The sequence below is a fragment of the Pleurodeles waltl genome, chromosome 6 (assembly GCF_031143425.1).
Source record: "Pleurodeles waltl isolate 20211129_DDA chromosome 6, aPleWal1.hap1.20221129, whole genome shotgun sequence".
Classification (NCBI taxonomy): domain Eukaryota; kingdom Metazoa; phylum Chordata; class Amphibia; order Caudata; family Salamandridae; genus Pleurodeles; species Pleurodeles waltl.
Genome location: NC_090445.1, coordinates 542,272,478 through 542,290,073, shown reverse-complemented (window position 1 = coordinate 542,290,073; position 17,596 = coordinate 542,272,478). Strand labels below are relative to the sequence as shown.

The 17,596-nt window shown below is 44.7% G+C and overlaps 1 protein-coding gene across 1 annotated transcript in view; it reads left to right on the top strand.

Moving 5' to 3' along the window:
* Window positions 1–4,782: 4,782 nt before the first annotated feature.
* Window positions 4,783–17,596, top strand: part of RSBN1 (round spermatid basic protein 1) — a 108,600-nt gene continuing 95,786 nt past the window's right edge. Inside the window, exon 1 of the mRNA XM_069238699.1 lies at window positions 4,783–5,281. Within this exon, the coding sequence (XP_069094800.1) occupies window positions 4,831–5,281 (451 nt within the window). The 5' untranslated portion in view covers window positions 4,783–4,830. The remainder of the gene's footprint in view (window positions 5,282–17,596) is intronic.

The following is a 17,596-nucleotide window of genomic DNA, read 5'->3' as shown; positions in this document are numbered from 1 at the left end:
GTTCTATGGCATGTTTGTGAAGGGGGCGGGTGTTGAGGAGCAGGCAGTTGAGGTGGTTGTGGTGGGTGGTGTTGGTGTGGTGCATTAGGGTGTTGTTGCGGGGTGTGTTCTGGTTGTGGGCTGGTGTGCGGCGGGGTTGGTGGGTGGGGGCAGAGCGGGTGAGTATTGCGTTGGGGGTGTTGTGTTTGTTAAAGGTGGTGTCGCTATGGTTGGTGTGTGGTGTGAGGGATGAGGAGCAGGAGAAGTGACAGGTGTGGCAGGTGAAGGGGCCATAAGTGTGTGTGGGGCTAGAAGGGGTGCACGTGGGGCTGGGGCCTGGGTTGAGACAGTGGAGGGTGAGGGGGGAGTAGGTGTGTCTGAGAGGGCCAGGGGGACTGCCGCTAGGCGCAGTCTTGGCGCAGACGGGCTTGCTTTTGATGCGCCTTTGGCGTGCCAGCGGCTGCCATAAAAAAGGGGGGGAGTGGCAGCTGGGAGGAGGGAGGGCTTGTCGAATGGGAAGGCTGGGGGGGTGGGGCCGTAGGGGATGCAGCGGCGGGTAAAAGTGAAAGAAAAGACAGTGAGGAGGAGGGGGAGGTGTGAGGGGGTGCAGCGGCGGGTAAAAGTGAAAGAAAAGACAGTGAGGAGGGGGGAGGCGGGAGGGGTCGCAGGGGACGCAGCGGTGGGTAAAAATGAAAGAAAAGACGGTGAGGAGGAGGGGGGGCCGCAGAGGACGCAGCGGCGGGTGAGGGTGAAAAGAAAAATACGGAGGGGAGGTGGAGCAGATGGCGGAGCGGGGAGCGACCTACCTGCAGAAGCAGGGTCAAGGGTTAATCCCTGTTACCGTGCCGCGGCTGCCATAAAAGGAGGGGAGGGTGGGAGTGGGAGTGGCAGCGGGGAGGAGGGAGGGCTTGTCGAATGGGAAGGCTGAGGGGGGTGGGGCCGCAGGGGACGCAGCGGCGGGTAAATGTGAAAGAAAAGAGAGTGAGGAGGAGGGGGAGGTGGGAAGGGGTGCAGCGGTGGGTAAAAGTGAAAGAAAAGACGGTGAGGAGGGGGGAGGTGGGAGGGGTCGCAGGGGCGGGTAAAAGTGAAAGAAAAGACGGTGAGGAGGAGGCAGGAGGGGCCGCAGGGGACACAGCGGGGTTGAGGGTGAAAAGAAAAATACGGAGGGGAGGTGGCGTGGATGGCGGAGCGGGGAGCGACCTGTCTGCAGAAGCAGGTTCAAGGGTTGCTCGCAGAGGAAATTTCCTCTCTCATTCAGAAAGGGGCGGTGGTGCAGTCCAAACCACACCCTCAAGGGTTCGTCAGCACGATCTTCTTAGTGCACAAGAAAGGCGGCGGATCCAGGTTAGTTTAAAATCTCAAATCCTTCAACTCTTGGATGGTATATCGCCATTTCAAGATGGAGGGTATACATCTTCTCCGAGATCTGTTAAGAGACGGAGACTGGATGACACGTTTGGACTTCAAAGACGCCTACCTTTCGGTTCCAATTTTCGCACCGCACAGGCGTTTTCTTCAGTTCCAGTGGGGTTCCCAATGGTTCAAATTTAATGTCCTTCCCTTCGGCCTGTCCTCAGACCCTTGGTTCTTCACCAAGCTTCTACGTCCAGTAGGCCAATTCTTAAGAGAGCGGGCTGTAAGGATGATCATCTATTTGGACGACGGAGTTGAGGAGAGCCCTTGCCTCTCCGAATATATCCTTGAGGACACTGGCTCGCCTGGTCGGCCTTCTAGCATCGTCAATTCAGCCGATTTTTCCGGGCCCATTACATTACAGGGGCCTTGCAGAGGTTGAAGATTCTTCATCTCCAAAAGGGTCTGCAGTACTCAGAGATTATTCCCCTCTCAGATGAAGCCAAGATGGAGATATCTTGGTGGCTCTCTCACATTGATGCCTGGAATGGCAGGGCGATTTTTTCTTCCAGTCCGGATGTGGTGATAGAATTGGATACCAGCCGTTGGGGCTCGGTGGAAATGGGGGGGTCGCTGGTCCCCGGGGGAACTGAAGTATCACATCAGTTGTCTGGAACTCCTAGCGGGAGCTTTTGCAATCAGATCCCTTTCCCCTCGCAGGGCTCATTGCTGCATCCTCCTTTGGATGGACAATGTCTCTGCGGTCAGGTACATCAATCGATTGGGGGAGACAAAATCACGACTCCTAGCGGAGATTGCGAAAGAATTTTGGCATTTTTGCCTTCAACAGAACATTTCGGTGATAGCAGAATACATTCCAGGTCGTACCACCACGACAGCGGACTGGAATTCACGCTTCCTTCGGGATGGCAGCGACTGGAAACTCAGTTCAGAGATTTTTCAAACCCTTCAACTACGGTGGGGGAATTGTCAAGTAGATCTGTTTGCCTCCCAATTGAACCATCAAGTTCCATATTTTTTCAGTTGGAGACCGGATCCTCAAGCGATGGGGACAGATGCCTTCCTGCACAAGTGGCCGGAGGAGCTTCTTTATGCATTTCCTCCTTTCGCGATGATTCCGCGCATCCTGGCCCAAGTTCGGAGCCAATGCTCAGAAGTCATATTGATAACTCCTCTCTGTAGGGCTCAGCCTTGGTTCCAAGCTGCGATGCAAATGTTGTGCAATTTTCCAGTGATGCTTCCGATGAGAGTGGACCTTCTCACAGATCCGATTGCCAGTTTTCACCCTCTACTCTTGCACGGGTTGCTGTGTCTGATGGCCTGGTGTCGATGGCAAGTGCCTGGAGTTTCGGACTCTGAACTGTTTTTCCTATCCCAGTCTTGGGCTCCCTCCACTCATAAAAGATACGAGCAAGCCTGCAGGAAGTGGTTATGTTGGTGCGATTCAAGGAGTTTGGATACCATGGGGGTCAGAGATTAATGTAATAGCCATTTTTTTATCCAACCTGGCTTGTCAAGATTTGGCATATAGGACAATAAATAATTGTTGTTCCGCCCTATCAGCCGATCACCCTCACATTCAGGGTAAACCGGTTGGTGAACATCCCTTGATTTGCAAACTGCTTAGAGGTATTCGGATGGTAAAACCTCCTCAACCAAAATATTCATCCTTATGGGATGTTAATTTGGTTTGTTTTCTTAGAAACTGTCCCGAAAATGAAAGTTTATCTTGTAAACAGTTATCTGCCAAATTGACTGTTCTGTTGTTTACTGTCCTGTAGATGTGTGTCAGATGTTAAAGCCTTGGATTTATCAGGTAGAGTATTTACTCCTGGGGGAGTGTCGTTTTCTATTACTATACGTACAAAAACCTCTTCAAGGTGTATTTCTTATCCTTCTTTTCCACTCAATAAGAAGCTTTGTGTTGTTCAATGCTTAAAAGCCAATGAAGATTGTACTCGGCAATTCAGACAGGAGGCTTTTGGTCAATTGTTAATTTCTTTACAAAAGCCTTTTCTACCAGTCATGGCTGCCACTTTGGCTCGTTGGTTCAAATGGTTGTTAGGGGAAGCAGGTATTGATACAAGTATTTTTTGGGCTCATTCAGTGCGTGGAGCCATGGCTTCTAATGCTTTTTCAACTGGAGCTCGTTTAGAAGACATAATGGCTGCAGCGGAGTGGTCAAATGATTCTACTTTCAAAGTTTTCTACCATAAACCTATTGTTGATGTGGTATCTAATGTGGTAAATAGACTTTAAACTAGCATAATCCGAAGCCTCCGGTCCTGAGACAGAATTAAAAAATTTCTAGCTATTGCGTCAAGAATTTTAGATTCTATTAAGGACACGGCGGCGAGGATTATCCCACCCGTTATATATATATTTTATTGCCATTTTGTTATGGATATTATATTGAATTGTTACCACATAAAATGTGAATAATATACCCACCCAAGGTATACCTCGATATTAGTTTTATTTTTGTCTTCTTCAGGAGCATCTAACACGACTTTGTGAATTCTTCCGGTGGATCACCGCATGTTTCAGTTCAAGTTTCCAACAAAAGTGGAATCGATTCCAGAAGACTGGAGAAACTTCGATTTCAAAGTTCTGCAAGTTTTAATGCATTTACAGTTGGATTCGCAAAGAAAGAGGAAGGACTGTAGCGTTCAGGCTATTTATGGACAGTGTAGAGCCATGATTGGTGGACTGGGGCTCATGGGAGTTGTAATTTCAATTGTTTATACTTTTATTGGCTGCTGTGTTTGTCAGTAAAGTAAAGAGAAAGCATAATCCGTGCCTCCGTGTCCTACATAGAATCTAAAATTCTTGACGCGATAGCTAGAAAAATTTTAATTGTCACCTACTACCCTGTTACTCTAAATTGCTCAGGTAACACTCTTCTTCGCTCTATTATAAAACGCGGCTTTAACACCTCTCGGTAACGCCTGTGTATATACAAATACATAAGTAAATACATTTATGTTCGTGACATTACCCTACCTCCCCCCACTTCTGTCGCTCCTTGATTGCCAATGTACGAGATGCCGGAATAAACTTTAACAATTTCACTTATCTTGCACGCGCACTGTCTTCCTGTCTCTGGCTCCCTGTTGTCATTGGATCTCTCCCACAATCTCTCATGAGCTCTAAGCCTCTCTATTTGATATTAGCTGTTTCCGCATGTTATGGCCGAGGGAACACAGCTGTCTCTATTCCCAAACTGCCATTTCAACGTCACGCAACCAATCAGAAGCCAGCTGCCACTTGCGTGCAGGCGCGCACGCTTCTGTCGCGGAGAACTTCCCCACGTCACTACAGCTACATTACAAGGAGTGGTAGAAGGCTACAGTCCAAGGCGGATCCGTGAGAAAGCGCATGCGTAGTAGGTTGTTTTCGTGCACCAAGGACTACAGTTGTCAATGCGGTAATGCCATTGGCAAACCACAAGACCCAGTTTGCACTTGCTTTCGGCGCATGCTCACTCGAAAACAGAGGTGCCATTTAAAAATAATGTTGGAAATGGCTGCGCAGGTCGAGGTGCTGCGAGTCCGGGAAGAGGGGAGAGACAAAGGGAAGAGTAGGGGAAGGAAAAAGAAGCGCCGTGAGGACGATGATCCAGCCAGCCCAGGGCGCAAGCGGCTGAAACTGAGCCAAGAGCTCTCTCGCCATCACCACCATCATCACCATCGTCACCACCGCAAGAGCGGCGACAGCACGAGTGACCCAGCCCGGAAGATGAGGGGGCCTAGAAGTAGAGAGCTGGAAAGCCCACAGCCAATCTCCTCCCTCAGTCCAGGACACTTCACATTCTGTCCCCTCAAGCTTCCGCCACTACCCAAACAGAGGAAGGAGCACCAAGGGTCTTCGCGGGACGCAACCGGGGCTATCAGTGGTAGTTCACCAGCGAAGCCTGCAGCAGTTCGAGGTGAGCCTCGGGCGAGCACAAAACGCAGATTGTTCTCGCAAGATTGTTATTGTGAGGGATATGTGCCAGTTAAAACGCACGACAGTGCGTTCCTTTTAATGTATGAATATCCCTAATTGTGAACGCACAGAGCGATATGCTTCCGTTCACAGGTATCCATCCTTTACTGTTCTGAGATACTAATGAAAGGCGTACAGGATGTACATGTTTGCAGGTGTGCAAAGTATGCGCCTTCAAAAGTAGCTAATTCAAATGTGCCGATGTTGCTGAGTAAGCGAGTGTGTAGCTGCATACGTCTTCATGTACAACTTGCATAGGTACCCATAAGTATCCATACACAGTTTGTGCAGAGAAACTTGTGCATGTTTTGCATGCATTCTTTGCAAATGTGTGTGATTGTGCGTTGATAGGTATGCATGCAAAAATAATGCATAAATGGATGCTCATTAAGTATCGGTGCTTACCGTTTGCATACATGTTATCGTGGACTTCACGTTCATAGTGCAGTTAGATTTGTGCACAGATCATGCATGCGTTATCGGTAGTGTATTTGTTTTCTCGCTTAGAATATGATTGTGACTATCCACATGTAGTGTGGACTTAACAAGCGTGGGTGTACACAGATGTGTACGCAAAGGATGTGCATGTATAGAGATGGTTTGAATCAAAGTAAATAATGTACGTGTTTGAGAGTGCAAATGTGTCGGTGTTTATGCTTGAGGTGGTGGTTATGCTAATGTTTTTTTCATATATTGGTGTTACATGTTAAGTGGGTGGGTTGATGGGAGTGCATATCAGTGAAAAAGACCACAAAAGGTGGTGCATGCCAAATTATGCGCGACTGTCCCTGGAAAGGAGTGGGGTTTGTAGATCATGTACCCACAAGTCCATCCAACGATTGTGCTCAGGTGTCTATCACGTGGTTTTGAGGTATTGTTGTGAACCAGTCTTTGCAATTCTACGGAATGTGCAGTAGATGTCAAAGAAGGGGATAAAGTGCCATGCAGATGTTGGAGTAGTATCCTTTGTAATTCAAGCTGACCATTATATACCTCACACTGACACAACGCTTACTTGGTATAGCCCCCAACAGAACCTTTATGAACTTACTTCTAACTCTACTCCCTAGCGTTCATCAATTTCTCATCTTCCTCACTCGTCCACCCCCGTCCCCACCCGCTTTTTCTTCCTTGCTCGTTTTTAATGCTTTGGAGTAACATTTGAGTGACCTAAGTACGCAACGTATCATTTCCCCCTTCCTTTTCCAGTTCTCTGACCTTCTCTCAAGCTATTTTTCTTCGCTTCATTTCACGCTTTCCAGTATCTTAAATACAGCACACGTGCAAGGCCACTGAAATTATACGAGACAGCGGCCGCAGCATTTTCGCATAATTATGGGCTTGCCGATTTTGCCACATAATACATCACCCGCTGCATAAGTTGCAGATTTTACCATTAAAAAAACTTTTGTTCAAACGGAACAAAAAATTTAAAAACATAGCAACGTTCTCGTGTTCAGTGGAATCCCCTCCACAAAAGTTGAGTGGTTATCTTTCGGTTGCTTGTTTCTGTTTTTGGTTGTTACACTGGTACTAATGCGATGACATTTTTTTTGGGTCAGACAATATTACCATGTGTAAAAATTAAATAGTAATGAAGTAATGCTATCAGACAGTGTGTCACATTATGTTGTATAATTTGGCTTTTCTTGCTGCATAATTTGGTGCTTTCCTGCTGCTTAATTCCACTGGCCCTCCGCACATGCACATCTTGTATTACACACTTGATTTGAAAGATCACAATTCCTTAAAGGCGTGTCTAACTTCATCCACTATGACTGTGACATTACCTGAAAATTCATTTTCAATTTGTGAAATATAAACTCTTAAATATATTTTTGTTTCTTAAAATGAAAGTGCAGGGAAATACATTTTAAGTATAATTATTAGTCATACAATCACAAACAACATAGCTGGAAACAATAGAGACCCTTTCCATTTTCACGGTTTGTTTTAGTGCACATGTACTTTAGTACACTTTCTTAGGGGTGGGTAAAGTCAGTGCTGTATGTTTGTGTTTTGTTTGTTTGTGCCTACCATTTGGTGACCCAGGAACACGTGTGCAAACAGGATGACCATATTGTTTTTAACCTGGAGGTAACACTTGCTGCAATTAATTCCCTGAAACCCTCTAAAGCCCCACGTCCAGATAAGATACCGGGGGAATCTATACAAGTCTGAGCCAGTGATCTGGTCCATTTATATAAACATGATATCTAATGCAATAGCAGCGGGGGCCCAATACCTAGTAACTGGAAAGGGTCGGAAATTGTTCCCATCTATAAAAAGGGAGTGGTGAGTTCTCCTGTCAATTATAGACCCATTAGCCTCGTTGACAACCTTCAAAAAGTTTTTGCCAAACAACTTCTGGAAAGGCTTTTAGATTGGGCTGACACCCACTATGAGAGGTCTCCACTTCAGGCAGGTTTCCGCCCCAAAATTAGTACTGTGGATCAGGTTTTTAGGCTGGCACTCTTATCCTGGAAATATGTAACGCTTGCCAAACAAAAACTGTATGTTGCTTTCGTGGACCTTCGGTCTGCGTTTGATATGGTCTCTAGAGGGAAATAATGGGATGTTTTATACAAAATAGGTACTCTACCGAATGTAATTCATCTCCTACAGCGGTTACATGAGGGTACATACGCCCAGGTGAGGTGGGGCAATCAGGGTGAATTTACAGATCATATTGCTATTCAACGGGGGTTCGTCAAGGATGTGTTCTTGCACCAACTTTATTTACTTTATATATAAATGAGGTTGTACAAGCTGTATCTCTTTCTCAAAATGATGCCCCTTCCCTAAATAAGCAAGAGATTCCTATACTGCTGTTTGCGGATGATTCTCTCCTCATTTCCAAGACCACAATGGGTCTCAAGACCTTGTGGATAAGTTTATAACCTTCTGTACTGACCATGGGCTGGAACTAAATGCTAGCAAAACTAAATTAATGGTGTTTAGCCCAGGATCAGCCAGGAGATGTACTATTACTTTAGCTGTGGCTCATTTTTGGGGAAGTAAGCTCAATAGATTACCTGGGTATGAGGATCTCTAATAAATTGTTCTGGGAAGAACAGATTAACAAGAGTGTGTCCCTTCTTTAACTTAGATCTGGAGCCATTCTGTACTTTTACAAGAGTATAGCTACGAAAGCCGTTTCTCTGGGCTTACGAATAAAAAACAGAGCATGACATGTGCAAAGAGTGCCAGCTAGCAACAAGGCACAATAAATATAATTTGGGACATACTGAGGCAGAATCAACCATAATAAATATAGGTAGTGTTTTGCTAAATTTGCAACAAACGGTGCTGTAAAAGGCCGGTAGGGCATCATAATTCAGAAGCCCTTGAGGAGAGACGAGATGATGACTGCACTACCTTGCATTGTGTAAACTTCTGAACAGAAATTGGAAACTAAGGCTGGAAAGTATATATTTTTTTATTTTTACAGAATGAAAAGTTTTGCAAGCATTCTTGCCTTGCATTTCAACAAGCAGAGCAGCCTGAGAAGATTTATGGCCCCAAAAATGAGATAACCAATGCCCTGTGTGCCATTTTGTGAGTGCTGGCAGGGAGGGGCCCTAGAGAGAGAGAGAGACTTGAGAGCGATGCTAAGCAAGTTTCACATCATTGCTTCTAGGTTTAACTACATTATACCAGAGATCGCATACTGTGGCTTTCGTGAGCAGTGAACTAAACAACTGGGTGTTTCTTTTGTAAACCAAGCTTATTTTAGTAGCCAGAGGTAAACAAGGACAGCATTGGAATAAAGCCAAAACAAATGTCAGTGACGTGGGAAGAGATGGGAGGCACAGAATGCTGCAATAAAACTCAGGTAGCTACCAGCCTAAAACACCCACAGTGAAAGGGGAGCATCAAATAAATACCAAAAATAGTTTGTCACAGCAACAGATGAAGAAACCAAAGTGGGAATAATACAGTGTTTGGTCACTGCTCTGAAACAGAAAAAGGAGGGAGAAAAAGGCAGAATTGACCACTAGCGAGCAAGAATTTTTAAAGGACACTGCAACCAACAAATTAAATCACTTTAAGCCATAAGAAGTATACTAAAAGTATACACGAGGTTGAACGCTTGTGTTATTGTATTTTATCACAGATTGGTGTCTAGCTTGTGTTAATGCAAGTGAGCAATTTATTGTGGGTTATCACATGGTGGGTTGCAACTACATACCTACACGAGAAAACAAGTTTTGTCTGTATTAATCTGTTTTTCTTGTGGTGTGGGTGCTCACTTGCATTCCTTGGAGAAAAAGTCTGTCTGGTTTTTTTTGTTTTTTGCCAGGTTACTTTTAGGCCCAAGTGTGCATTGCTAGTAATATATTTGTCTGTCGTACGTAATAACCTGCACTTTTCAGATTCATAGGACAGAAGTATGAAGATACCGTAGAATATTTGTAATCCGAGCCATGCACTGACATAAAATTTGGATATCATAGTGTTCTTTTGGTTTTGGCTTCCATTTGTGAACATATCCCGTTGACAAATTGCTTTTGGTGCCAGTATTTTGAATTACTTTTGTTTTGGCACCAGTGTTTTGAATTACGTACTCCAAGTATGTTGTTTTTTATTTCATTCATTCTTTTGTTGCTCAACAAGACTTCTGTTACCCCAAACTTTATAGACATCCGCAAGACATGTTAATTTATCTAAAATGATAGGCCTACTTAACAGTGAGGCCTTGTTAGCGAGCAAGCACCTCGCAAATACTTTGGGTAAAGTAAGATGTAGTTCTATTCCTGGCACCCAGTTCAAAAATATATTTTGTTAAATATTCTAATTCTGCTCTCCAAGGCTTTTTTTATTTTTCTTTTTTTTTTACTATGAAAGTAATTTTTTTCTACTATGGAAGTAAATTTCAAATTTTCCGCACTTTTGCAAACCTCCAGGAGCAGTCCTGAAAATCTGCAAGTGTTGTGGGTTTCTGGAAACACTCCTACTGGCAAGTACTTACTTAAGTGGTTTTACCTGTGAATAAAAAGTTTAAAATTGAGAAACAAAAAACTTACTCTCACACCTGAGCGCTGAAGCTTTCTCTCCTTCTAATAGCGGAGTTAGTACAGCCTTTTATATGAGTGCCATTTCTATATCTTTTCCCAGGACTGCAATGGATTTAGAAAGTACTTGTGACTAACCGCAGCTTTTGATTTGTTGTGTTCATTTCGTTTCGTGTCGTGCCCGCCCTGACAGTCCTTTCCTACCTCTTATTAAAAGTCTGCAAAAATCTACCATACTTTCAGAATTCCCGTCATTGCTAGTTTTCTTTACGATGATTACATTCTGCTTATTCTGATCTGCGTATCAGAAAGCGGAGTCTAGAATTGCAATGATCTCTTCTATCTTTACTAATCTTGAGTTTGGGCAAACGTGTGTAAATCTGACAGTGGGCACCTACTTGCAGCCTTTTAAGCTTCTGTGGAAACAACACAAGCGTCTGCTTAGTGGTCCAAAGTCGTGACTTTGTGCTCGGTCACCACGAAAAGCTAGCACATATTGTGTCAGTCTAATTCATTACTCAAATCAAACACACATTTGTACATAGTTATGGAGAAAGGAGTGGGCGTAACCCGACCCATGGATTACAAACAAGTGAATTCATGAAAACGTTGGTGAACTGTTTTTTTTTTTTTTTTTTTTTTTTTTTTTAAAGTAAAAAATGAGAGCTTGGAAAAGGGGAGGTGTGAACGCGGTAGAGGGACCAGTCCTTGAACTTTCAGTGCACACTGGCTGAATTCCAGTGTCTGTCCTCAAAGACACACTTCAGTGTTGTTTTTTTATTTGTGAAAGTATGATTGTATTTGTTGGTATTGTGTATTTGCCAGTGGCGGTATCGTGAGGGGCTTTGCTGCTGCAGCGCAGCGCAACTGTTTATGCTTTTCAGCAGTGCGTAAAGTGAATTCATTTAACCCACTTGTCTTAGACTTAGTGTGTTATTTCCATACAGCACAGATCAGAAAGAGGCAAACATTGCACTCTTTCCGAGCTCTACTATCTGAAAATTAAACATTAATTGAGAAGTATCACTTCATGCACTGTAAGAGCATTAAACGGGCGCTCATTTATCAGAGGCCATCAACATAGTACAGCCTGTGATGACTAATCATGCTGCAAGAGGGGACCACGTTGGACTGGTAAGGATTTACTTACGGTAATTCGGATGTAATTATTATAAACTTATGTAAGTGCTAATGGTTAAACGTACATCTTTGTTGAAAACAAAACTCTTTTGTTATTGTTGTACTTTCCTTAATAAAAACAACGTAAAATGAACACCATGGTATTAATATACATCGTTCTCATTCCCCATGTGAAGCTGCTGGTTTCCCCTGGCAACTGGGCCGTACTAGAAATACTCGCTAAAAGAGCAGGAGGGGGGACAGGTCTTAAGAGACTACCGGGCGCTCTAGTGCAGCAGATACATCTTTGTAGTTGCTTTGTTTCTTAACTGAGAAAACAGATGATGTAGTTTGGCCATATTTACTCAGGAGCCCGTTTTGTCCCCTAGTACAACACCAACATTTGATGTCAATCAGGCAAGCCACAGTGCGGAGATTTATCATCGACAGTGTCAAACTGGAACATGATGCACAACACGGTTACAGAACCGCATTTTGTATGCCATTCAGTGATTGACCTTCACACTTTTTAACCTTCTACCTCTGCAGACTTGTTGTCAGGGGTAGTAAGCGCTATATAAATACTATTACAATACAATAAAATAGCCTACAGCGCCTAATGTAGATCTGTCCGTGCATTCCCAGTGCAACTAGATTCGCAGCACGCTGATACTACAGCCGTATGTGACGTGCGCCCACTTAATCCTAATAATAACCTTGCATTGGCAAACAAAGAAGCCCTTCTTTAATGTGCTAATGCGTGTGTGCACACAAGCAATGTCAAATAAGCTTTGCATTTGTTAGCGTATTAAATATAAACCTGCTGGCTTTGCCAGTGCTTGTTATTGCTATGTGTATGCAAGCATAGGTTGACGCCTCTTTAGTGGATTGTTCTTATACATTGTATCTTCAAGCAGTAGGGGTTAAAAAAAACACCGATTCTGCTTTAGAGGGCAGAAGGCACTTGTACAGGGCCGTCGGAATGAAACACGAGCTCAGCAGTTAAAGAAGCAGCCTAAGAACATTCATGGGTGGTGCAGTGCTATAAAGCAGCTAGGGAGAAAGTAACTAGTAGAGGGAGACTGTCACCGAAGCATAACTATTAAGCAAAATCTTCGAGTTGGTTACTGCGGTGACTGAAACTCGAAATTAAAACAAAGGAAGTGTAGGCCCATAATAAAATGGTTGCGTGCATCTTGGCTTGCGCTGCTTGTGGGAGAGGGAGTGCAAAGATGCGAGCCGAGAGGGGTCGGGTGTTCACAGGGCGAAATGGAGCAGCACTCAGTTGGTAAGTCTTGACCATGAGCAGCCGGGAAATACGTTTGCTGCTTGTGACCACGTAGCGGACCGCTTGTAAGAACGTGGCAAATGGTAGGCCTTTTGGTGACTTGCAGTCACACAAACCTACCTAACGGGAAAAGCCAGGTTTCATTTTCAAAGCTGGTCGTTAAAAGTATGTAAAGAATGTCTGGTAGAATGTGTTTTCTTGTGCTGGTATGTGATATGCAGTGTTCTCTTGAGCCGCCACACAGGAAATCATGTAGCCAGTGATCCTTTAGATCTGGAGTAGGATCTAGGTTTGGGGCGTCTGCCTATTCTAGTTCGTTACTCAGATTACGTTTGAGTGCAGTTGAGTGGCTGACTGACATTTGCTAGAGCCACGTCACCCGTTACTGCCCCGACAATAATTATCAGAGAGCAGTGCATCATTTTGTAACATAACTTAGCCTTCTCCAGGCAGTGCTGCAGAAATGTAAAACTCTCTCTTACTTCAGTGAGCTGATCCAAATGTGACAATCACTTCAGTCCACCAGTAGATGAGTAGCTTGACCTAAAGTTATTGGGGTTATCTTGAGATATGGCAACAGCTATTTTTTCTCTAGCAGACCGAAAAAAGACTGCATGAAGGCACCTTAATGGTCATCTGGTATTCTTCTTCTGTACTATATGAACCTGGGTTGAAGGGGGCTTGGTGAGCAACTATTGACAAAGCTAGTATACTTGGATTATAGTTGAAAGTGACTATTTGTTCATGTATGAGTTTGTGTGGTATTGCGGAAGGGTGAGTGCACAAATGAGTCAGTGGGTGAATGAATCAATGCATGATTGAAAAACATGGCTGATGGAATATTTACATGGTAAATGATTGGTGGCGTAGGCTGACCAGTCAATTGGGACTCTTTATATAGGCCAGATCTAATAGCTTTGGCAGTGCTTGTTTAAGAAGCTAGTATAAATCCTAACTATGGCAGAGACACGTGAAATTGGTTGCATGTGTGACTGATAGCAGGAGTAAATTGCGATCCGTTTCAGTTAGGGAAACAATTCAGGGCTTCCTGCGAGAGGAGGCCTCTTTTTGTATGGTTAGCCCCCACTTTTTGCCTGATGTTGATGTGTCCTAGAAGTTGGTAGTGCCCAAGGCCCCTGCTAACCAGGTTCCCTGGGCCAAAGCTCTTTCCATAAATCTGTTGTGATGTTTGGATACACTCTTACCTATCACTGTAAGACCCTAGTAAATGGGTACACCCGTACTCAGGGCATGGGGTAGTATGAATAGGTCCCTGAGGGCAGCAGCACTGATTATGCCACTCTCTATGGCCCTGCACCTAGAGGCACCCAGCACTGCCAGTGCAGGCTGAGTGTACTGGGACAAACCTAAAAAGGCAAACTCGACATGGCACACTCCCTGTGTGCCCTGTCCACCCTATAGTGCATATGATATGGATAAGTCACCCCTCTGGAAGGCCGAACAGACCTAAGGCACGGTGCACCATACTATAAGTGAGGGTATAATTGCATGAGCAGTATGCCCCCACAGTGTCCTTTCCAAACCTGGGACATGGTGAGTGAGCAAAGCAGCCATTTTAAGTACATGTACTGGACACTGGTCAAACACGAGTTTCCCAGCTACATGATGTCCACTCTGAACCCTGGGTTGTTTGGTATCAAACAACTCAGAATGGTAAATCCAAACTTGTACCAGTATTGGATTTAACTGTAAATGTACCCAGGGGTCACATTCGAGGTGCCCCTTGCAAAAGCTAACCTAACTGGCATAGTTGCTGACTGGTTCCATCCAGCCTGCCACTTGCAGACAGCCAATATACAAACCTGGGGGAGACCCCTGGCTCTCTGATTTGTAAAAGAATGCCCTTCCTGGGTGGAGGAGCTAACGCCCTCTCCCTCAGAAATGTGCAACACCCTGACGGTGAGCTTCAAAGGGCTACTGCCCCTGAAACTCTAGTCCGCAGGCCTGCTGCTAGCAGCAGGTAGCCTCCCCCTTGCAAACCCCCTCTTTTGACGGAAGGAAGGCGGGAAACCAGGCATAGGGTAGGAAGAGTGGCCTCACTGAGCTTTGCACCTCCCTTAGCGGCTTGCAGGCGAAGTGGACCCTCCATTTAATTTTCCTCCATGTTAGATGGTAGGAAAACAGCCAGTGAGGTTTAGGGAAGTGACCCTTCCCACAGGAAGTGGTCACTGTAGTAGGTGTAGCCACCCAAGGGTTAGTGTACCATTGGACAATACCAGGTTCCCCCTAACACGCCCACTAAATTCAGTATTTAATGGGCTGCCCTAGACCAAGAAATTAGATTAATTTGGAAGAAAAGAAGCGAGCACCAAAGAACCAGACAGGACGAGAATGGAAGACCTGCTGCACCAGAAGAGGCTCCAAGACCCCTGCTTGCTGCACCAGAGTCCTGACAATCATCGCTACGGAGGAGCTGACCAATGGACCAACCTAAAAAGACCCAGAGGACCTCCAGACTTCACAAATAGCCTGAGATCTCTCTCCTGATTGGAGGCACCACGCAAGAAACCTGCAAACCGGTAAGGGACACTTCACTGACCAAACAATATCTCCGCAACCTGAAGTCGCAGCCGGACCCGACGATGCACCAATGACAGCCGGTACAAGATCTGCAAATGTGCCAAGTTTGGTGGCACAGCGCCCTTGGACCGAGTTGAGCCTATACCCCAGGTACTGACCAGTGCATGTTGGACATCACCAAAAACAGCTCTCCCAGAACCGCGACTGGACCAGGAGGAAGCCACAGTCGAGGGACTTCAGTGACACCCCGGACCTCCTGCTAGCGCGCCTGTGACGTCTTGCAAAACCCCAAGAAGAAGACCTACCTCCAGCTCCAAAGGGTCCTTTTGTGCGCAGCCTCCAAAGCGCCCTGCACCTGGCTGCCCTGAGCCTTGCATCGCGGGTTCTGCTGTGTGCCCCTGGTCGCCAATCTCTTGCAACCTTAGCCGTTCAAGAGGACCCCAAGGCACCACTTTTAAGTCTGCAATCCAACTCCTTTTCCAAGTGGCCCCTTCAGGTGGCCCTGTGCCAAGAGACTTTCCAATGCTGCTCCTGCCTGAACCATGAGCCTCCTGAGGCTCTCCAGCTGGCACAAGGTGCCCACCGACTGATGCAACCATCCTGAAAAAGAAGAGACTGGTAACCCAACTGTAAGATTCTTATTGCATTTTTAAAAGTGGCTGCCTATTGATTCCGATGGTGCGTAATTACGCACAGAAAGACTAACTTTATCAAAACTTTTAAAAGTCATATCTCATAAAGTACTTACCATGTCTTAATGATCTTGGTCTTAAAATTTATATAAAATTCTGAAGTATTTTTATAAATTCTGGTCTCGAGTTATTCATTGAGTGTGTGTGTGGTGCATGATTGGATATGTGAGTACAGCAAATACTTAGCACATCTCCTAGATTAGCCTAACTGCTCAACCAGCTATCATAAAAATTAGAACATTAGATGGTCTAATTTCTACCTCTGGAAACCAACGTGTGATTGCCTGGACCAGTGTGCCTAGTTTTTTACACTATATAGAGGGCCAGCCTCCTACACTTCCTCCATGTCATGGGCCCTGAAATGGGGACAGGGTGAATTATTTGCTTTAATTTTTCTGCGGTTTTGAAAAAAGCACTCGTGAGGGAAATTATGATTCATGTTTCCAATAAAAGGTGTGATGGCTCCCTTTTGGCAGAAGCAACCTGGCTTGGGTAATTGTGTTAGCCATACTCGTTTAAGTATGTAACCCACACACTCCTCAGTTGTTTTACGTATAACATACTGACTGTAATACAAATATACATTAGCAAAGCCAGTAAGTATCATCTTTGAAAGGCGTTAGCTTCTCTTTTGGCTTTAACAGTGCTTGTTTCCGATGCCGACTAGTTTAAAAAAAAAGCAGAAAAAACTAAACAAACAAATTGAGAGTCCCAGTGATGACGCTGTGGAAGGTTTTTTTTAAATTTATTTATTTTACTGTAATGACCTGTATTTTCATGCACATATACATCATAATGCTACACTGGTTTGGGGGAGTATAAAGCATAACTTTGTCAAGAAAACTGTGGCCAAGTTCCTGTGGAAACTGTGTGTGATGGAGAACATTTTAATGCTCAGCAGTTTGCACAATAGTGAGAAGGGAGAGGGTAGAGGATCTACAGAGTGGGGACGAATGATAAAAAGCTGAGCAAGATTGGGAGAGGGGGGAGCTTGGCTAAGAATGGGGGAGGAAGCAATACACACAGTATGGGGAAATCAGCTCATGCAGGAGAGAGCAAGGAAACACATGCTTTCCCAAAGAGTGCTAAAATAAATGTTCACTGAATGTTAGCACTGGAAAGGTGAAAGTCATCTAATCAAAAGCATGGTAAAGATGCTGTGCTCTCGGTTAGGGATAAACAAAAGAAGAGTAAGATGAGCAATAAAAAAAAGAAGCATTCAAATGAGATTGACCAGAAAGCCAGTCAGTAATAAGCAATGGGCTGACCCAGACCCCACTGTAAGTATTGTTCACAGTACGCCTTTCGATAATAGACAGCTATGCCGTCTGTAGACAATACCTAATGAACACATCCTGTTTCACTACCTAATTTACAACACATTCACTGCCTAACCTACAACACCTCTGCAGTTTCCACAGTGCGTGGGCCACCAAACACTACACAAAATATTCTTCACTTTTGTACTTCATGAACACACAATCTCATATTGCACCCTTACTTCCTAGCAGAATGCTACACTATGCTTGCTTTATTACTCCACTTTCATTGCACAATGCGTATTAATTTCTATTGGCTACACGCTACACATCATCTATCCC